Raw genomic sequence first — 23168 nt, 5'->3', positions numbered from 1 at the left:
ACGTTCATAATCAAAATGACATCTTTTCAATCTTTTCCTTACAGTGCTTACTTCTAGAAACGAAGTGGCAATGCCAGTGATAGCAGTCATATCATTAGTCGAAGCGAGAATTTTTTTTTGGAATGCTTTCTATTTTCATGAAAATATTCTGCGATTTCCCATTGGTAGGGGTGTAAGGCAAGGATGTTCCATCTACCCCGTACTATTTGATTTATACACAGAAGCACTGATGAAAGAGTTCAAAGAAGAGCAGAAAGGAGGAGTAAAAGTAGGAAGGGTGCAGATAAAGACAATAAGATCTACAGATGACTAGATATTGATTGCTAATAATGAACAATTACAGAGCTCCTTGGACATCTTGAACAGTAAAGGAGTAAAATATGAAGATTAACAGCAGTAAAACCAGGTAATGTTAATTTGAAAGTGGCCAGGAAGAAGAATCAATACACCATTAGATGAAATAACATTGGAACAGGTCGAGAGATACAGATACTTGGGAAGCATAAAGACAAATTGGGAAAAGCCTGGAAGAAATAAAAACAAGAATTTCAATGGGAAAGAAGAATTTAGTAATAGAAAAGAATTATTCAAGGAGGAATTAAGAAAGAAAATGATAACATTAATATGGACTGTTGTACTATATGGCTCCTAGACATGGACATTGGGAAAGAGGAGATTAGAAACTTTTGAGATGTAGGTGTGGAAGAGAATGGAAAGGGTGGACAGAGTGAGAATGAAATTTTGCAGAAAGTAGAAGAGAGAACGTTTGTAAAGAATTAAGGAGACAAAATAACTTTATAGGATGTGTATTGAGAACAGAAAGCATGCTGAGGAAAGGGATTGAGGGGTAGATGTGTAGGAAAAAGCAGACTACGAAAAATCCTTGGCAAAGGATGCAAAGAAAAACAGAAAAGAGTTCTTTACATATTTAAACTCAAGAAGGAAAGGGATGAATCACATTGGTCCACTGGATATTGATGGTTCAACAGTTGAGGATCCTGCTCAGGTGGCTAACAATTTAAACGAGTATTTTGCATCTACATTCACGCATGAGGAGTTATTCAGGAAGGAGAATGATGTAGGTAAAGTAAACATTGGCAGTGAGCTGGATGATTTTGTAATAACTGAGAGGAAAGTGGAGGAGAGATTGTTGAGGATAAACATAAAAAAGGCACCTGGGGTGGATGGGATCTATCCAGTTATATTAAAGGAGGCAGCAAAGGAAGTAAGCAAGCCCCTAGCCATAATTATGAGAGCTTCTTTGGACTCAGGGGAGGTACCCATAGACTGGAGATGTGCAAATGTAACCACAATTCACAAAGGAGGATCAAAGGCTGACACAAGTAATTATAGACCTGTTAGTTTAACTTCTGTTCCAGGTAAATTAATGGAGGCACTGGTTAAAGAAGCACTGCAGGATCATCTAGACAAGAATTCAGTTATAGCTCAGACGCAGCATGGTTTTGTTAAGGGCAGGTCTTGCCTGACCAATTTGATTGGATACTATGATGTAGTCACAAAAGAACTGGATGCAGGGAATAACTTTGATATTATATATTTGGATCTTAGAAAGGCTTTTGATACTGTTGCACATGGAAGACTGCTGCACAAATTGGAGCAGTGTGGCATTGGAGGCTAATTGCTGCTATGGATAAAGGAATGGTTGATGGGGAGATGACAGAGAGTGGTAATCAACAGATACTGCTCTTCTGGACTAATGTTATTAGTGGAGTTCCTCAGGGTTCAGTGTTGGGTCTGTTGTTGTTTTCGGTGTTTATGAATGATATTGATGATGGGATATCAAGTTTAATGTCCAAGTTTGCAGATGATACAAAGGTTGGCAGGGTTGTTAAGGACACTAGTGACGCTATGCTGCTGAAACAGGATCTGGAAAGATTGAACAGATGGGCTGAGAGGTGGCAAATGAAGTTTAACATTGACAAATGTAAAGTACTACATATGGGAAACAGTAACCCCAGAGCAACGTATCAACTCTGCGGTACTACACTGACAGTGGTGGAGAATGAAAAGGACCTGGGGATAATTGTGCAGGCAGATATGAAGTTCTCTGAGCAGTGCAGACGAGCTGCAAGAGTAGCTCATGGTGTCTTGTCAATGATAAAGAGGAATTTTTCTAGCAGGGATAAGGAGGTGATTATTCCCTTGTATAAGGCAATGGTTAGGCCACATCTTGAGTACTGTATACAGGTCTGGAGGCCTCATTTCAGGAAGGATGTGGAGCTGCTGGAACGGGTACAGAGAAGGGCAACAAGATTAGTGAATGGAACAAAGGGTTGCTCTTACGAAGAAAGGCTTAAGTTTTGCAAATTACAGAGTCTGGAGACTAGGCACCGGAGAGGTGATTTGATAGAGGTGTATAAGGCTTTGAATGGTTTGAGCATGCTCAATGCCAATGGGATTCTTCATCTTGCTCAGAATAATCAGCTCAGAGGGCATAAATTGAAATTGAGGAAGGACGGATGTCGGATAGATGTGCGGAAATTTGCCTTTGGCCAGCGGGTGGTTGGTTGGTGGAACCGACTTCCATCACTTGTTGTTGAAGTTGATAGCCTAAACAAATTTAAAGCTCAACTGGACAGGTATTTCGAACGAACGGAGGGGTGAAATGGGAGAGGGTTTTTTTTTTTTTTTTTTTTTTTGGCTGATGCTGAATAAGCTTGCTTTCTTGCATCATATGCCTCTACTAATGCTAATGAAAAGAACTGTTTGGAGAAGGAGAATTGGATTGGATGGTAAGAGGAAATTATGCAGGAATTAAAAGTATAACATAAGATAGAGAAGCATGGCATCAATGAAGCCCTAAACCTGCCCGAGGACAGAGAACTTGAAGAAAAAGATTTTATAACTGCAAAATATAAATATGAAACAGATCTGGATAAGCAAATTAATGTGCCTGCAATTTCATGTACAGTAATACCCCGAAGTTACACTATAGGTGGGTCCGACGAAAATCGCTCAAGTTGAATTCATGTAAGTCGGGGTACAACTTTGCTTATAAATACATATAAATTTTGTTTAATTGGGACCAAGGACTAATAAAAACACTAGTTCAGAAGAAAAATATTTAATAAAATTGCAGTTCTTTATACATTAATACAAAATATGTATTAAAAAAATAAATGAGTTACGTAAAAAAAAATTATTTCGATGTTGATGGCTTCATAAAATCTAACAAATTCGTCTGACGACACAGCGCCTTCTTTTTTTTTCATGCAGAATTTCTTCATAGCAAGTTAATAAAATTTTTTATTCCTTGCTTTGTAGCTATAACGCATTTTTCGTTGGAGTCTGTTTTCTAAAATTTTTAAGCCCTTTTCAATTGAGCTGAGACCTTCTGTCAAGCTTGCAGTTGTCATGTGCTTTTCTGGTGGAACTGGGTCTGAAATGTTGGATACTTTAGTGATGTTTTGCTCACGAATCTCTGAGCTCATTCATTGTCAGCTCTTGACTATGTGAATCCAACAGCTTGTTGACATCATCACCATTGACTTCCAAATCTAATTGCCTGGCAAGATTAACAACTTCTTCTATCACACATGAGCGACATGATCAGTTTCTGGCATTGTTTTTGAAAAAAAAAATGGATAGTTTCTTCCAGACACCATTCAATATATATATATATATATATATATATATATATATATATTTTTTTTTTTTTTTTGTTAATTTCATCCCAAGATTCTTCAATTATTCTTACGGCATCTAAAACATTGAATTGTTTCCAAAGTCTTTAACAGATATCTCACTATTTTGTCTCATAGCTTTATTCAGATGTGCAAATGAACTCCTCATGTAGTAAGCTTTGAATGTTTTGATGACTCCCTGATCCCATCGGTTGAAGCAAGCTGGTTGTGTTTGGAGGCAAAAACACAACTTTCACGGTCGCCTCCATAGCCAGGCTGGCAAGAGCAGCAGTGCGTAGCACATGCTTCTTGATTAGACCGAGATTCGAGCCCGTGACCACTAAATACGGAGGATGCGGATAGGTCAGGGAATGACCACCGCATATCCCCGGAGCAATATGGCCTTAGTTGCTAACGCTCCTAAAAAAAAAAACCAAATAACAACAAACAACTTTCACACGTGGGTCGAAATTAATTAGGGCGGCAGGAAGGTGACCAGGTGCATTGTCAATAAGAAGCATCACTTTAAATGGAATCTGTTTAGACTTGCAATAACGTTCGACTTCGGGTATGAAGTGGTGACCAAACCAATCCTCAAAAACGGCTGACACCCAAGCTTTATGATTTGACTTCCAAATCACTGGTAAGCTAATTTTAGATATACACCAAACGAAAAAAATCAAGAACTGCATAACTCAGAGTTTGCGTAAGTCGGAGTATTACTATACTGTATTTATTTCAAATGAATTATTTGCCTCCTGTGTTGAATACTGGTAAATGATGGAAGTTGCACTGATCATCTGATTGTATAAAACCAAATCCGATGATCAGCACGACTAGTATATCCGACATGCGGTTGGATAGGTTTTAAAAGTAGCACTAAGTTGCAGAATGGTAATCCCTTTGGCTCTTAATTCGTGCTTAGCAGCAACACTAATTGACTCAATAGGTGTGAACAATGCATTCCCAGTAAAGTCCCTCGTAATCCGTTTGTTATATGGAAAATTTCTTTGTTCTACTGAAACTATTATAAATGTAATTATCCATGGGAATTTTAAAAAAAAAATCACTAAATATAAAATTTCTCTATAAAGAAGTTCGTTAAACAGCGGTTCGACTTGTATATGTCAAGTCGGACCTTGCCTACCCATTTGCAGTGGCCCTGCCACCTCCAGATGAGGTATGGGTTTATTTCAATGGAGAAATTTTTGTAGTGCTATACTATTTCTACATTTGCACTAACAAAGTGAAAAAATGCTACCATGCAGACCTCAATTTCTTTATAGGATTGGAGGTACATTCCTGATGGATTCTATGAAAAAGCCCATATTTACCATAGTAAATAAATTTGAACGGTATTTACATATGAAAATATAACTAACTGTAAATAAGAAACTAGAGACTCTCCCTCATATTAAATGAATGAAAGTGGTTTAAGTATTAAATTTTTGTTAGTTGCAGTTCTGAAAAGTGTGTGGGGGGCATATGTTAGTGTGATATATTTTTTTCTCTCTCTTATAATCAAAGAAAATTGCAATTCTATTGTTGAATTGGAAATTGTGCTCCGTTATTTATGACTTACTACTTTTTTTTTTTCATTGTTTGAAATATCCTATATTGTTTGTCTTTAGTTATACGCCCCCATTCCCTCAATTTCCAATTTGTCAAATTGTAATATGCCTCTGGTGTTCAAAGAAAGTGCATCACCCCTTAAAATTGTAATTGTCATCTGAATAACATAAGTATATGGCAATATTTCTTGCAGATTGCATCAGATAACATTTACACGCATATATGATGACATAATATTCCATCAGCTGTTATTTTTAGCTATATAAGTACGCTCTGCAAGAGTTGTAGTCATTCCTTGCTTGTGTCAGGATGGCGAGTTCCGTGCAGTTAATGCCACGAAGAAAGAGTGTTATTGTTGCTTTACGCGAGGAAGGATGTTCTTCCTGTCATATTACTTATAGGGTTTCTTTGTCATTCGACAGTAAGCAGATTTCTTTTCAAACTCGAGAATACTGATTCTTCCGATAGGAAAAAAAATACTGGACGCAAACGAATCTCTACGCCAAAACAGGACTCCTTTATGAAGTGCTTATGCCTTAAAAACCGTAAAGCTTCTTTGTCTGAGCTGAAAAGATAATGGGAAGAACATACAGGAGTGGTAGCAAGTGCAGTAACAGTCAGAAGACATCTCTTCAAAAATGGACTCATAACCCATCATCCTAAGAGAAGCCCCTCCTCACACAAAAAATGAAAAAGGTCTGATTAATTGGTGTAAGGAGCATGTCAAATGGACCCCTGAGCAGTGGAAGTCCAGTTATTTTCTCGGATGAGAAGAAATTCAACCTGTACGTCTCCGATGGGAGACAAACAATTTGCTGTAGTTGTGGTGAAGAATACCATCCAGACTGTGTGGTGTCTACAGTGAAATTCCCTACCAGCCAAACGGTATGGGGTTGCATTTCATATCGTGGAGTAGGTCACCTGCAGTTTATAAAAGGTTCCATAAATGCCAATGGATACTTGGTTATATTGGAAGGCAAATTGCTGCTAACCATTAGAGACCATTTCAACCGGCCAAGTAACTGCATCTTTCAGAACAACTCTGCTCCTTGTCATTGGGCGAAAGCGTAAGTAGGGAATTCTGTAGTTACTTTAGCTTCATTTCTTCATTAGAGGTTCAACAGTAATGTGTTTACATTCATTTCATGTGAAAAACTGGTTAGAAGAAAGGATCATGTGGAATCTGCAGCTGTCAGAAAGAAACCAAGACCATTCATGAACTTTAGGAAGCCATAGTTAGTGTTTGGAACCACCAACTATCAGTTGATTATCTTCGGAATTTGATCTTGTCAATGCCTTGACGGTGTGCTGCTGTCATCAGGGCCAGAGTCGGTTCAACTAAATATTAGTCCGCACCTGGTGAACTTTTCATTTTTTTTCTATTTAAAATGATAAACTTGAAGCAAATTGAGGGCTTCTGATAACATTTTCAGTCATAATTGTTGTGTTTACCAAAACTGTTTTATAAAGGTTGCAAATGGTCATTTTTGAATATTTTGAGAACATCTGTCAAATATTACTTAGCGTTGCCTTAACTATTAATAAATATCTTTTCTTTATATTTCTATTTGTGATGCTAGTCGTTAAAGTAACATACCATCATTAAAAAGGGTTAAATTTGAAATTCTTAGGTAATGCACTTTCTTTGAACACCAGTGTCTACTACATCCACCCTTCTGGATGGGGAACAGTTAGAGTTGCTGTATGAGCAGTGTTGGTACGCTTCAGTTAATTCCAAATAAAACTTTGTTGATTAGCTCTACCTGATGCAAAACATATTTAGCCTCTCATAACTCTAGTAAATTGGTGGGGGAACAAGTGATGGTTGAAAGGAATAAAAATGTTTTTGTCTGTAATATAGTTAAATAGGAAAACAGTTGCCAATGGTGCAAAGAAAACAAAATTGACCATTTGTTAGGATCCCATAGACTTCAGGAAAGATTCTCTCTTTCTGTTAGTCATCTGGCTGGGTTGTGGTGTAGTTGAATTATCTGGTGGCTCCTTGTTAGTTGTGAGATTTATTCATATATTTTAGACAGTTTTAAGCATCTTGATTATTTACTATTCAGTTGATAGGTTTTAGCTAGCAAATGAACTAAATAAAATAAGTTTGCCTATTGTACCTTCATCAGTTCCATTAAAATATATTTAAAAACAATAGGGGACTCAGTACAGAATCCTGTGGCATCTCATTCCAACCAAGAACAGATGATTGTTATAAATGGCAATGACTTTATCATTTAACAAACCTTTATTCACTATAGTATACCTTTTTCATTTAACATATTACTTTCATTTAGGAAAAAAGCATTCATATCTAGTTGTCTGAAAAGTATACAGGTCTAGCTAAATACAATACTGTGTAAGTTATTCTTGCATGCAGTTCTTTTTTAAGAGCCTCATAACAGTTTATTAGAGTAGTTAGATGGACTTCCATTTAAGCATTAGTAGAGGCATACAATGCAAGAAAACAAGCTTATGCAGCATCAGCCAAAAAAAAATCCCCTCCCATTTCATCTCTCCATTCGTTCCAAATGCCTGTCCAGCTCATCCTTAAATTTATTTAGGCTATTAACTTCCACAAAAAAAGGTGAAGCCTGTTCCACCAATCAACTACCTGCTGGCTAAAGGCAAATTTCCACACATCTATTCTACAACTATCTTTCCTCAATTGAAACTGTGCCCCCTCAGGTTCTTATTCGGAGCAAGACGAAAAATCCAATCAGCATTCAGCTTGCTCAACCCATTCAAGGCTTTATACACCTCAATCAGATCACCTCATAGGTGCCTACTATCCAGTTCAATTTGCAGAACTTGAGCTCTTTCTTGGTAAGAGCACTCCTTTGTTCTCCTCACCAATCTTGTTGCCCTTTGTACTTGTTCTAGCAACTCTACATCCTTCCTAAAATGAGGCCTCCAGACCTGTATACAGTACTCTAGGTGTGGCCTGACCATTGCCTTGTATAATGGGATTATCCCCTCCCTGTCCTTGCTAGCAAAATTCCTATATGTCATTGACAAGACTCCATGACCTGCACTAGCCGCCTGTCTGCACTGCTCAGTGAACTTCATATTTGGCTGCACAGTTACCCCTAGGTCTTTTTCACTTTCAAATTCCCTGAGTGTAGTACCACCCAGTTGGTACATTTCTCTTTGGTTATTGATACCCATTTACAGTACTTTGCATTTGTCAATGTTAAACTCCAGTTGCCACTTCTCAACCCATTTTCCCAACATATCTAGATCCAGTTGGAGGAGCTTACTGTCGTTAACAACCCTGTCCACCTTTGTATCATCTGCAAACTTAGACATTAAACATGATATACTTTCATCAATATCATTGATAAATGTACAAAACAACAATGGGGCCCAACACTGAAACCTGGGGAACTCCACTAATAACATTTGTCCACAAAGAGCAGTGTCCATTGATTACAACTCTGTTGTCTCCCACTCAACCATCCCTTTATCCATTGTAGCAGCTTACCCTTGATGCCATACCTCTCCAGTTTGTACAGCAGTTTTCCATGTGCAACAGTATCCTGTTGCAAAAGCTTTCCTGAAATCCAAGTATAGGATATCAAAATTATTTTTTGCATCACCAATTTGATTTTAACCAATCAAATTGGTTAGACAAGACCTCCCTTTGACAAACCCATGCTGTCTAAACTATTACTGTAGTCTTGTCTAGATGATCCTGCAATGCTTCTTTAACCAGTGATTCCATTATTTTCCCTGGAACACAAGTTAAACTAACAGGTCTGTAGTTACTTGTGTCACCTTTTGAACCTCCTTTGTGAATTGGCGATATATTGCACACCTCCAGTCCATGGGGACCTCCCCTGAGTCAAGGAAGCTCTCCTAATTATGGCTTAGGGTTAGCTTACTGCCTTTGCTACCTCCTTTAATATAACTGGATAGATCCCGTTCACACCGGGTGCCTTCCTTATTTTTAACTTCAACAATTTCTCCTCCACTTTGCTCTCAGTTATTACAAAATCACTTAGCTCTCTGTTAGTGTTTGATAAACTTCTGGCACTTCCCTCATTGAATAACTCCTCATGTGTGAATATAAATGCAAAATACTTATTCAGTTTATCAGCTACCTGAGTATGATCATCAATAGTCAACCCATGTATGTTAAGTGGTCCAATCTGATTCATCCCTTTCCTTCTAGAGTTTACATAAGTAAAGAACTCCTTGCTGTTTTTCTTTGCATCGTTTGCCAAAGATTTCTCATAATCTGCCTTCGCTTGCCTAACCTCCTTTGTGACCTGATTACAGACTAGTTTATTCCTGCCATAGGCTTCTGTGTCGCCTGATACTTTATATGTATCCCATACATTCTTCTTCTCTGCCACTAGCCTCATTAATTCATATGATATCCATTTAGGCCTAAACCTTGAACAGTATTTCTTAGTTGGAATGAAAAGCCTAGTAGCCTCCAAAATTAAGTCCTTGAAGGCTTCCCATTTAGAATTCACTGTTGGTAACATCAGTTGATCCCACTGTACAGAATTTAAAACTGACTGAGATCTCTGTAGTCACCTTTTATGAAAGCAAAAGCCCTCTCCTTTAGCCTTGATGGTAGTTACATCTTTAAATGATTCCCACATCAATACGTTGTGATCACTATTGCCCAGTGGTTCCTTTATCTGCAGATTCTTAGTGCATGAATTATCACTACTGATGATCAGATCAAGAGTATTACTCCTTCTGATTGCCTCTCGAACATGTTGCTGTAGAAAACAGTCATCCAGTAAATCCACAAGTCTTGCTAGTGTGTGAGTGACCAAGCGCAAGTTTCAGTCAATATTTGGAAAGTGAAAATCTCCCAGAAGACATTCTGATTTACTGGCCCACTACTTTTCTGCACAATTGCTCATTATATTCATCAGATTCATTAGGCCTATAACACACACCTACTCATTTTTCCTTTCCTAGTGCTTATTTCACACCAAACAGACTCAACACTGCATTGTCCACCAATATCACTTTGATGCACTTCCTTAGATTTTGTGTTTCTTAACTAACAGCATAACCCCCTCCTTCCTGTGTATCCTTCCTATATATATTGTATTCCCCAAATTCCAACTCTGCACTGCCTATATCTGTGTGACACTACGTCTCTGATATCCCAACAATATCTGCCTCTGATGTCTTGACTAGCACTTCAAGCTCATCAAATTTATTAACTATACTCCTAGCATTGGTGTTAATGTTCCTGCTTCTAGCCACCCTAACACAGCCCATGTATTTACTTGTTCCACTGACTCCCAGGAGTCCTAGAAATCTCCATTACCTTGCTTTCCAGTCTGCTGCCCATTCTAATAGAAGCAGTGCAAGAATCACTTTTGCCTCTACTTGCGGCCACTGTTAACCTTTTAATCTGTGTATCCCCCCCACTAGCTGTTTTCTGACCCACCTAACACTGCCTCGATAGCATTAGCAAATATTCTTACACCCTTTCTATTTAAGTGTATCCCATCCCTGTAGAAGCATTCTCTCCTGTCAACAAGCACAGACTAGGCTGAAAAAAATTCTACCCCTTGAGCCTTGCACAATCTCTCCAGGGCCGAAGTGATTGACAAAGCTATCATCATGTACTCCCTCCTATCGTGTCTGGGCAGAATTGCAGACACTTTCACATTCAACCCTAATGCTCGAAGTTTTTTCAACACTGACCTGTACTTGTTGAGTAAATCTGCAGATCGCTTACTCTTAATGTCATTAGTTCCAACGTGTACAACAATATCACCTTTTGTGGCCTGAAAACATGATTAAAGCTGCTTTACAACGTCATCAAATTTTGCCCCTGGCAGACCTAACCTGGTCCTGTTCCACCTATCCTTCTTATATGGTATATTCCCAGTCTCCCTGAAATCAGTTGCCAACAATAACTAGTTCCTGTGGGACCAGCACATTCTGCCTTGGAGATTGCCTCGTGTTGCCTGATGCACAGAAGTGAGCTCTGTTGTTGAGAGTCTGAAGGGCCCCTTTATATTAATTTCTTCAAGGGCATTTGTCCTACACCTCAAGCTCTCATAGACGCCCATTAGAACGCTGAGTTGGTGCCTAATTTCTTGACACTCCAGACACCTAGCACACACAAAGGCATCCTCCTTGTCCAGATCATGTCCTGTTTTAGAAAGGCCAGCAAACATTTCACATTTCCCACATTTTGAGACTATGATGCATTGGAGAATCACCCCCATCGTTTGTCTCGCTAGTCTTTGATCTTTGCTTCATAGCTCTAGTCTGGGTCATGGTTTCCATTTAAATACTACTTAATTAACAATGAAATTTAATAAGATTAATAATATTTTTAATTAATTGATTATGCTATAATAAGCTAAGAGATTCCTAATACGGTGCTTCTTATTATGCTGTCCAGTTTTACTTGATACTTTACACTATCAGTTCGAGATATATATATATATATACTAAGCCATTTTTTATCGACTACAATATGGCGGTTAGTTCAACAATATTGGCACCAACACTGGGAGTTGTAACTTCCAAAAATCACTGGTTAAATTCAAAAAGCCAACAAACGCTACTAAACCTATTAAATATCTCTGTAAAACACATACTATGTTAAATAATGAAGAATATGTTAAAAATTAAAAAATACTTATCCCTTTTCAGCAGCCACAATGGCACTGTCTGTACTGTGCTGTGATCCCAGCACCCTGAGCTCATCAAAACTAATGCTGTTTCTCTCGTAGAATTCTATTCCTTACTGATACATGTGAAAAACATCCTTAATTATGAATTCCATAATTTTTACTGCTAGAGAAGATGAAATTACAAGTCTGCATCTACAGTTTGGGCCTTTGCCAAAAGGGAATGGATCTCACTGACCTTGTAAACTGTCAATCTATTGCACACACGAAGCTATATCACTCAAAACTATGGATAGGATTTCTGGTCAATGGAAGAAGGTCATTATTATACAAGAGGGAAAGAAAGGGGGGAAAGAATTGAACCTTGGTGGACACCAGCATTAGTAGAGAAGTTAGGAGACTACCATCACCCTCAGTGAGCGGTCAGAGAAAACTGGATAACCAGTTACAAAAAGCAGTTGGCAAACCATAAGATGGAAGCTTGTTTAGAAGATCTTTATGGCAAACATGATTTAAGATGTCAAGAGCAACTGCTTGTGTTTTACAAAAATTTTCCATTGAATTTGTCCACAAACAGGTAACATAAGCCAGAATATCCAGTGGATCAACACTGACAGAATCCATACTGGCTATCGTTGATCAGACAAAAGATTTTTAGATAGTTTTAAGAGTTGGCTGTTAATCAATTTCTCCATTACTTTAGAAAGAGTAGAAGTAATTGGATGGGAGGGATTTGTCACCCTTTTTAGGAACTAGCTGGTTATGGGCAAATTTCCAAGCAGAAGGAAAAACAACTTTGGAATAAGAAAGTGAAAAAAGGTGGCAAAGAACAGGAGTAAGTTCAGGAGCACAGATTTTGAGAACAAGTGGAGAAATTCTATCAGGATCTGGAGCTTTCTTAGCATCAAGATTTGTCAAAATTGTTCTGGCATCCTTTTGACAAAGACCACAGGAGGCATTGAATGGAGTGTGTTGGGTATGGTTGGAGGTGTTATACCAAAATCATTAATACAAGAGTTGGAAGAAAAATGGGATTCTAGCACAGGTCAGCTTTATCTTTGGCTGATGTGACAATAGAACCATCTGGTTTTGACAGAGGTGTGAGCAGAGATGGGCAAAAGTTGCAGCCAATAGTATTTGGCAAGAGACCAGAATGCTCTTAATCCTTTTAGCTCTTAATTCATACTTTCTACAGCATGAGCTCTATTGCCTAAAGGCCTGAGGTGCAAACAATGCATACCCAGGTCTCTCGAAATTAGTTTATTATATTGTACATAATGTATTTGTTTGTAATGGTTAGTTATGTATTTTCAATGTAACAAAGGGGAAATCGAAAGTTTTTTTACATAGAAAAATTTTGCTCTATGGAAGTTTGTTAGAGAGGTCCAACTGTACATCTATACCAATAGCCTAAAGAAATTAAATCTCTTCAGAGGTATGAATTTTGAGTAATGTAATGTCAGAAGGTGAGACAACTTGCCCATCATTGCAAATTCCTGTTGTAAATTGTAATAATTTATTTTTGCAGTGGGGAAAAGACATCCTGAGCACAAACATGAAACAGTTATGTTCAGTCCAATCTGTGCAGTTTCACAATTTTACTAAAGTATATAACAACAGCTTGAAAATGGACAATAAAATTAGTGCAGCCATGATCTTTTCTACCAATAACATTTTCCAACAACTACTATTGGAATGCAGTGTGTGCTCTGCAGAAATGTTTGTCGTATTTTTTTTTAGTCTCGAAGAGCATTAAACTTTCACTTCAATGAACATTTTAAAGGGTGACATGAGTAATTACAGACCTGGTAGCTTAATTTCTGGTTCAGGTAAAATGTGGTCACTGGTTAAAGAAGTAATGCAGGACCATCTAGACAGAGTGTTGTTATACTTTAGTCAAAACATTGGTTAATCTTGTTTAACCAATTTAATTGGATGCTATTATGCAGTGACAAAGGAACTGAATGCAAAAATAATTTTGGTGTCATGTTATTATTGTTAGCCATATGGTACAAGGAAGCCAAGAAAGAGAAGCTCAGGACCCTGGGTGGGCCAAGCCCATACTCACCAGATATGAGCCCCTGGGGTATACATAGATTTCAGGAAAGCTTTTGATATTGTTTCACATATAAGAGTGCTATGCAGATTGGAGGAGTGTGGAATTAAGGGAAAGTAATTGCTGTTGATAAAGGGATTGTTGTGTGGAAGAAGACAGTGGTAATCAGTGGACTCTGCTCTTCATGGATTAATGTTATTAGTGGAGCCCATGGGGTTTGGCCTATTGTTGGTTTCTTTATTTATCAGTGATATTGATGAAGGCATATTGGGCTTAATATCAGAGTTTGCAGATGTTACCAAGGTTGTCAGAGTGGTTAATGGCAGTAATGATAGTATGGTACTGTAACAGGATCTACAAAAGTTGGGTGGATTGATAAATGAAAGTACTGTATTATGGGTAGCAGTAATCCAGAATAATTTATCAACTGGCTTCTTCTACAATCAAGGTATTGGAAAATGAAAAGGACATGAGGGTAATTATGCAGTCAGATATAAAGTTTTCTGAGCAGTTGAGATAGGCTGTGGGCATAGCCCATGAGGTTTTTGTCAATGATGTGTCAGAAATTTGTTAGCAGGGATAAGGTGATTATTTCATTGTATAAGGCATTAAGGCCACATCTTGAGTACTGTATATAGGTCTGGAGGTCTCATTTTTAGGAAGGATGTAGAGTTACTAGAATTGGTACAGAGAAGGGTAATGAGATTGGAAGGTGGTACAAAGGGGTGCCTTTACCAATAAAGGATTCAGTTCTGCAAATTGCAGTATCAGGAGATGAGGCATCTGTAAGGTGATCTGATTGAAGTGTTTAAAGCTTTGAATGGCTTGAGCAAAACTCAGTTGGTGGAATTCTTCCTCTTGCTCAGATTATGTACATGAGGGGGCATAAATTCAAATTGAGGAAGGATGGTTGGAGAATAGTGTACTGGAACAAGCTTCCATCTATTGTTATTTGGAAGTGGATAGTTTGAATAAATTCAAAAAAGGATTAGACACTATTGGAGGGGATGGATAGGTGAAATGAGTTTTTTTTTTTTTTTTTTTTTTTTGGCTGATGCTGTATAAACTTACTTTCTTGCATCATTTTTCACTATAAATATTAATTATTATTAATGCATAGACTCCAACTGCTGTCCCTGCTCTTCAGTGTGCACACTCTTTCAGTAGCCCTCTATTGCAGAAAATCCAAACCACTTTAACATAAATTCAAAGCAATAATTGACTAATCAGATTTTGCTGGGTATCCCAGGAAATGAATGCACTGATTATAATGCTAAAAATTCTGTTTTTAAAATTTCATACATTGACTATAAATCCTGTACTAAACTACCATGTTAAAAACTAAGGTCAGCATGCTGGTGAGCACCAACTTCTAACAAACTGCTTCAAAACACCTGTTCAGTAGATATCTGGTTTTAAAACAGAAAGCGATCCCCATTCCTGCCCAATTTCTCAATAAATAAATTAGAAAATATGCTGTTTTGTAATAAATGGTCAGTCTTAAAAGTGTAATAACTGGAGTCCTCCTTTATTTTTAATTTTCATAATGATAAGGGTGTTCAAGGGAAACTAAGTTAATACTTTAATATATAATATTACACATTTAGGGGACAGATATCCTGGAGATGTATATAAGCTGGGGGGAAGGATATAAACTTGGTTCAGTATGAAAAAGATGGGTGTTATGATTCAACCTGGCATGAAATTTTCCATGCAGTGTAAATAGGCAGTCTGCTTCCTGATTTATAGTCCTTTTGCTAGTATAAAGAAGAACCTTATTGCCCTTCCAGAATTGAGGTGTATACAGTACTGAAGGAGTTGAATAAAATGACTGAGTTTTTTGTTGAGAACAACCTTATAGTTGAGAACCAGTGAGCATGCACAAATATAAATTCTTGGAATAACAGAAAACTGCATATAATGACAGTGGATCAGTGAACACTGTAATAAGTTCCCTCCCAATGTGAGAGAGAGGTAGCAAGCCTGTCTAAATTGAAAGCAGGTTGTTGGGTCTTGGTGCAACAGCAACCTAGATTGTATTGTGTGTTCCTGAGCTGATTTGCATCTTATGTTGACTGGAAAACTCACATGGGAATCCTACTCTCTCACTCCATTTGAGATTGGCTAACTAGAGCATTGACTGAAAAGGATATTAGGAATTACTCCAATCATTGACAGAAATTGAATCCAGACCTCTCCAAATGCAGGTAGTCGTCAACTTAAGACTGCTACTGCATCTCGCACCGCATTTCAGTCTGAACGGAGCATACATACAAGATTGTTGCTAGGAAGAATGCTATACACAATTCAATCCCCCCCCCTCTCTTAATTAATGCAGTGCTCTCAGATTTTTCTACTACACTCACACGCCCTATCCTTGTGGTCCCCATAGCCCCCGAAGCCTAATGGGAATGGTTGTGCTTGTAGCGTCAGCCCACTGCGCCAGTAACGTGTGTTTGGCGCAAATAAGCTAGTCTTAATCCGTTTAGTAAGCTTTGCCATCACAGTTGAACAATACATCTTACCTATGTATGTATGTTGTGATTCATGCATCTCGATCTCTGTTTGCATACATATTACGTTCACTATTTTTGGTTCAATTATATTTGTGTTACAGTTAGCATTTTTTTTTTAAAACCCTAAACATGTCAACCAAGAGGAAAGTGCCTTTGTCTACTCCTAGACCTGTCAAGAAAGAAAGACCATTGATTTAGACACAAAACTGAAAGTGATCAAGCAGCATGAAGAAGGAAAGAAGACGCACGTGATTTTAAGTTATCTCATTCTACAGTGTCAACGATTTTGAAAGACAAAGGATTCGTGAAGTTGTTAAAGGTTCAGCACCCATGCGAGCAACAGTGATAATGAAACAGTGATAACACTGTTTGCAGTGGTAACATGCGAGTAACAGTGATAACAACATACAGGGCCCATCCATGAAATGGAAAAATTGTTTCTTTGGATAGAAGATCAGATATAGAAGCGAACACCCTTAAGCCTTCTTACAGTGCAATCGAAGGCTAGAAGTCTCTTTCAAATGCTGAAGAAACATGCCGGAAAAGATTACACTCAGACATTTATAGCAAGTATAGGAAGATTCAACCCTTCATAAGGTTAGAGTCGCTGGAGAATCAGCAAGTGCAGATGTGGAAGGAGCTCAAGAGTTTGTTAAAAGTCTGGATGAAATAATTACGGAAGGAGGGTATCAACCAGAACAGTTTTTCAATGTGGATAAGACTGGATTGTTGTGGAAAAGGATGCCAGAATGCACTTACATTCACCAAGAAGCCAAAAGCGTGCCTGGTTTTAAGGCACTTAAAGATGGGCTGACTTTGCTCCTTGGCGGGAACATCGCAGGTTTTAAACTGAAGCCTTTTTTTTAATTTATCTTTCTTAAAATCCCCGTGTGTTCAAGAATGTAAACAAGCTCACTCTGCCTGTGTATACTTCTTTTCAAACTGAAAAGCCTGGATGACTCAAACATTGTTTGAAGACTGGTTTCTAAATTGTTTTGTACCTCAAGTTTTTAAATATTGCTTCGAGAAAGAAATTCCTTTCAAAATTGTATTAATCTTAGATAATGAACCTGGCCATCCACCTCCATCCAGATGTAAAAGTTGTTTATTTGCTGCCAAATAAGACTCCACTCATTCAGCCTATGGGCCAAGGGGGGATTGCCACATTTAAGGCGCACTATCTTCAAACCACTTTCGCCCAAGCTATAGCCGCAACAGACGCCAACCCAGAACTACCTTTGCGAGAGTTTTGGAAACAGTACGATATTTATAAATGCATCAAAAAATATTGCGGCCGCATGGGAGGCTGTGACAAAGAAATGCACGAATGGAATCTAGAAAAACTGTCCAGCATTTTGTTAATACTATTGATGAATTTGATAGTGAACATGAAATGGTTATGGAAAATATTGTAACACTGGCAAATGGACTTTCTTTAGAGATTGAAGTGGAAGATGTTGAGGAGCTGCTAGAGCAAGAATCTGGAGAACTTACAAATGAAGAACTTATTGCTTTAGTAGAAGAAAGGATGGAAGAAGAGAAAAATGAAGATGAGGAAGAACCAGAAAGAAAATTCACCACTAGAGGGTTATCTGAAGGTTTTTCTCTACTAAATATACTTCTTACACAATTTGAGGAAATGGACCCAAACATCGAACGATTTCCAGCGATTGAACGAATGGTACAAGATGCTTCTCGGCCATACTGTGAAATTTATGAGCAGAAAAGGAAACAAACAATTCAGACAAAAATCAACATGCTTATGAGAAAAAACTCCCACTACATCAAGTGGCGGCACTGATGACTTGTAGCCAAGCATGAGTGGTCAGTAAAATATGTCTTATCTATTTTCTATATATGTTTTGTTTTGTTCTTTAAGATAAAATATTTTTTAGGTTCTATACAGTATTTGATCTCTTTTTCATAATATTTTTTATTTTTGTAAATAGTAAACCAATTGTGTTGTACACAGTGTCTGATTTGCCTAAACTGGTCCGACTTACGTCCAGATCGCTTTACGACTGGTCGGTCGGAACCTAACATGGTCGTAAGTCGACGACTACCTGTACTTGACAAGTGGTGAAACTACAGTACCGGCATGGAGGACATTTGTATGGTATCTTAAATTCCTGATCCTATGTGAAACATTTTTCTTTCATATATTTTATAAATATGTAATTCGATATATTTATTTTAAATCCCATTTGTTAATAAGTCAATTTGATTTTTCAGAAAATCCGGTTACAACATTGGAAGATTTTGAAGAAATTGATATCATTGGAAAAGGAGGTGAATATTCTTTAGTAATTTATTTTGTTTTAAATCTGAGGTCAGTTTGTATTGAATTGCACTTTCATATTCAATGAACAAATGACACGAAAGTGAGCCAAGATGCATGGTTCAAAACATGTTAATGCAAATCCTCTATTATTAGTTTTAATAAAAAAACTAAAAATTGCAATGGCCTTGAAATATTGTAATGAAACTTGTTACCATAATTTAAATTTTATCTTTTCTAATTCTTTTTAAGTGTCATATAATTTTACCCAGTAGCTTAAGAATCATTCTGTTTAATATTTTAAGGAAATGTTTTGAGTTAAATTTTCTTTCCTGCTTGCTGATGCTACCAGAACCTGATTGCATTCACTAACTATAGACATATTATCCTCACTTGTGTGGAAAGTCTGTTCATGTTCCTCTCTTCTGGCTTGAATAAAGCAGTTTGCTTATTTCTTTGAAATGTTATGCCAGTGTTTGAAAATACCAACACAACCTTAGATATATTGAAATATAGTAATAGTAGTGGCATGTGATGCAAGAAAGCAAGTGTATGAGCTTATGCAGCATCAGCCAAAAAAAAAAAAAAAAAAAAATCGCACCATTCCCTCCAAATGCCTGTCCAGTTCCTCCTTAAATTTATTCAACCTATCAACTTCCACAGTGACAGATGGAAACTTGTTCCAGCTGTTAACCCACTAGCCAAAGGCAAACTTCTGCACATCCACTCCACATCTGTCCTCTCTCAATTTGAACCTATGCCCCCTTAGGTTTGTAATCTGAACAAGTGGAAGGATCCCATCAGAATTCAGCATGCTCAACCCATTCAAGGCCATATATAGCTAATGTATTGTTAGTCATCACCTTCTATTTTGCAAGTAATTACCAAGGTAGGCTGAATCAGAAGGATGAATTGATTTTAGCAATGGCATTTATTTTTGATTTATAATATTCTTATGGCAAAGTAGCATAAATTTCGTCAACTTGTTCAATCATCTTTTTTACAAAAGCAGTAGATATTTTGTGGTATCAGTTCTGTTAATTTGAGTTTAACGAGCTACCAAACGCTTATTATGGAAGAAGAAACAATTGATGTGATGGTTGGAGAACTGGTAAGTGCACAAGGAAGCTTGAAATATAACATTATCCCAGGTCATGTTCTGCTTTTTAAAAATTCCTCATGGCACTCAAATGTGAGAAATTAATTTGTGTGTGTGTGTGTCGAAACTTTGGAAATGCTCTTCACAGACACATCTAGATATCAGGGCAATCTTATATATAAAAGAATATTTTGCTTTTTTCATGTGCACCCTTTTTTGCTTTCTGCAAGGTAGGGCTAACTGCTATTGCGTTGTACTAAAAGCGATTAACAGGTCTGTCTCAAAGACGTTTTTACAAACTCTTAATTTTTTACAGACTTTAATAAATTTTTCTATAAACAGGGTGTCTCAAAAATACTGGTACAAATGTTTAGGGGAGGTAGGTAACACCTAAAGGAATGTGAATTGCATAGGAACTCATAACCGGAAACGTGACTGTAAGTCGGTAGACGGTGCTGTTCATCATTTCGCGAGAGGGAAAATTTCTGGTTTACTTATTCGAGCAGTAGTCGCTGCAATAAGAGCATGCATCGATATATGAACTGTGAGCTGGCAGACATGCACCTAGTGTATGGATTAGCAGAAGGCAATGGATGAGCCACTCGACAAATTTATGGAGAATGCTTCCCAGACAGACATGTACCGGACCACCATTTGTTTGCGTGTGTGCATCAAAATTTGTGCAATTATGGGAGGTAACAGAAGTAGTGCAGGCAGACCACGTTCGACACAAACTCCCACCATGAAAGAAAGTGTGTTGAATGCCGTCCAGAATAATCCTACTACCAGCACATTTGCCTCTGCCTTAGGAGTCTCTCGTTGCAGTGTACAGCGTGTCTGGCACGACGATTCCTTACACCCCTTTCATCTCCAAAGGGTTCAGTTACTGCTCCCCCAAGATCATCCTGCATGTGTGGCTTTTGCGCAGTGGTTTCTCCAAGAAAGTGTTCAAGACTTGAATTTTCCAGCCTATGTTTTGTTCACGTATGAAGCTTATTTCACTCGGGAAGGCTTATTCAATCAGCACAATGCTCATGTGTGGGCTCACGACAACCCACACGGGGTGTGCCTCCATGCAGCACAACATCGCTTTGCAATAAATGTGTGGGCAGGTATGGTCGGTGACTGCTTAGTCGGCTCATACCTGTTACCATTCTGCATGAACTCTGCTAAATATCGGATCTTTCTTGAACAAGTTCTACTAGGGTTACTTGACAATGTTCAAGAAAATGTGAGACGCAACATTTGGTTTCAACATGACGGGGCGCCTGCCCATTATGGAAGGCGTGTTCGTGACCATTTGAACAGACGTTTTGGGCGTCGATGGATTGGCCGTGGTGGACCAGTTGCCTGGCCCACCCACTCACCTGATTTATCGAGCCTTGATTTCTTTCTGTGGGCCCTCAAATCTATCGTATATGAATCGCCTGTGGAGACGGAAATGGATTTCTTGGCGAGACTCGTCTACACTGCTGCTAGATAGTGTGTGTTTGACCGTGTCCACCAATCCATGCTGCATCGGTGTCACGCATGCATTGCGTCTAATGGTGGAACCTTCGAGCATCTGTTGTAACATCATGAAATGCATCCATTCTGTACTCCATTGTTAATATTATGTCAAATAAATGTTTGCCACTATTTAATACACTCTTGTGTCATTTCTGCTTCTTGTGCCTCTGCTACTACTTTCTCACGATGTTTCCGGTTATGGGTTTCTATTCGTTTCACATTCCTTTAGATGTTATCTACCTCCCCTAAATGTTTTGTACCAATATTTTTGAGACACCCTGTATAAAAGAATATTTATACTGCTTTTAATTTTTAGAATTCTATGTCTCAAGGCAACACTTTTGAAAAAAAAAAAAAAAAAAGTTTCTTCATCTATTAGCAATGTTAATAATGGTAGCAAAAAAAAAGAGAAAGATCATATCAGAAAGGCTGAGAAGAAAAAAGATCTTGAGTGTGAAGCAGCACTTAAATGCTGAGGCTGAAGAAAATAGTGATTACTGAAAAATATGAAAATAAGTTAAAGGCTTTACAATTAAGAAAGGAAAGATATGAAAGACTTCTTTTATATTGCAAGACAGAGTTGGATTGGAAGCATATATTCCACAGATTCATGTGTCCTGAAATGAAGGGGTAAATAACTTCATTTTTCAGCGAACACAGTTTCCTATGAAATTGGAAGAAAAAAAAATTAAAATACAAAAACATTCAGGTTTGTGTTGGCAGGAGGCAGCGAAGCGACCTTCAGACTTTTTGTTATAAAACAAAACTTGATTCAACATTTCTGAAGAGGGAAAATGTGCACCAGTATCTTTCTTGAAGCAGTCATAATCTTTATAGTGTATTTCTGTTTGATGTCTAACAGACAATCCAAACAGAAATACACTGAAAAAAAAATCCTTGGTAAGCTAACATTGAATGTACAGTACTAGTAAACAAAACTATCTGTATTTTAATGTAAAGTGCATATGTTCTTGAGGTTGTCACAGACATTCTCTCAGATATGCCAGACAAGCTGTACTAGCTACCTGGGAGTCTAAAACACTGATGGAACTGATATTTGGGTGACACTGAAGTCAAGTGGACCCAATTTAGTTAGTTAGTACACCAGACGGAACCTATTGGTAACTCTTTAGGTGGCTTCCAGAGTGTGTGTATAATCAGCTAGTGTATAATCTCGCTACCTCTACTCTGCCAGATAGTGACTTGAGGGAGTCCGAGTAGTGTGTATGCGGGGAGCATTGTCGAGGCCATGTTATGTCAGGGATCTGGGTATATTCTTACCATGTGTATGCCATATCTAAAAATTTCATTACTTCATACAGCATGTCTCCCCAGCCACCTTTTCTTACTATCGAATACACCATGAATTGTCTAATAGAGTAAGCTTATCTGCAAAAAGACCTAAACCTCCCAAACACTTCCTAGTTCATTTCACAAATATACATGGTCTCAATTCTAATTTCAACAATGTCCATTTCCACTTGCAGTCTGCCAAACCCCATGTACTTTTTCTGACAGAATCTCAGTTATCAGTTGATTCAATTACTGCTCATTTCAGTTGCCCAAATTATTTGCAATATGATTCCTTTTGCCTCAAAGGTGGTACTTGTGCATGTGTCTATTGCGATATTCCCTGTCAGACTTGGTAATTTGCAATCTCCTCTTTTCGATCTTCTCTGGCTTAAAATCTCCCTACCTCATTGTGTCAAATTCATCTGTTATCTCTACCATTCTCCCAACTCCACTAATCACTTGGAGCTCTTTGACTTCCTCTCTTTGCAATTTGACTTTCTCCAATCAAACTTTCCTAACAGTGGGGTAAATTTTCCTCGGTTATTTTAATGTTCACAACTCCAGCTGGCAAATCA

At 37.9% G+C, this 23168-nt stretch overlaps 1 protein-coding gene across 4 annotated transcripts in view; it reads left to right on the top strand.

The window, feature by feature from the left end:
• The window catches only part of LOC150076866 (putative serine/threonine-protein kinase DDB_G0277449), a 128853-nt gene that overhangs the window by 4060 nt on the left and 101625 nt on the right, over window positions 1–23168 (top strand). For 3 of the 4 annotated variants that reach the window (XM_090386420.1, XM_090386416.1, XM_090386417.1), the window contains exon 2: window positions 18647–18703. Coding sequence is in view for 1 of the 4 variants with exons in the window: in XM_090386416.1 (XP_090242542.1) it covers window positions 18647–18703 (57 nt within the window). In the remaining 3 variants the exon portion in view is untranslated. Of the gene's footprint in view, window positions 1–18363; window positions 18531–18646; window positions 18704–23168 lie in introns of all 4 variants that reach the window. The other variant, XM_090386418.1, reaches the window with a different exon arrangement.

This window comes from Mastigoproctus giganteus, chromosome 12 (assembly GCF_048544385.1).
Source record: "Mastigoproctus giganteus isolate SK-2022 chromosome 12, ASM4854438v1, whole genome shotgun sequence".
Taxonomy (NCBI): domain Eukaryota; kingdom Metazoa; phylum Arthropoda; class Arachnida; order Uropygi; family Thelyphonidae; genus Mastigoproctus; species Mastigoproctus giganteus.
This window is presented reverse-complemented; position numbering and strand designations above follow the sequence as displayed.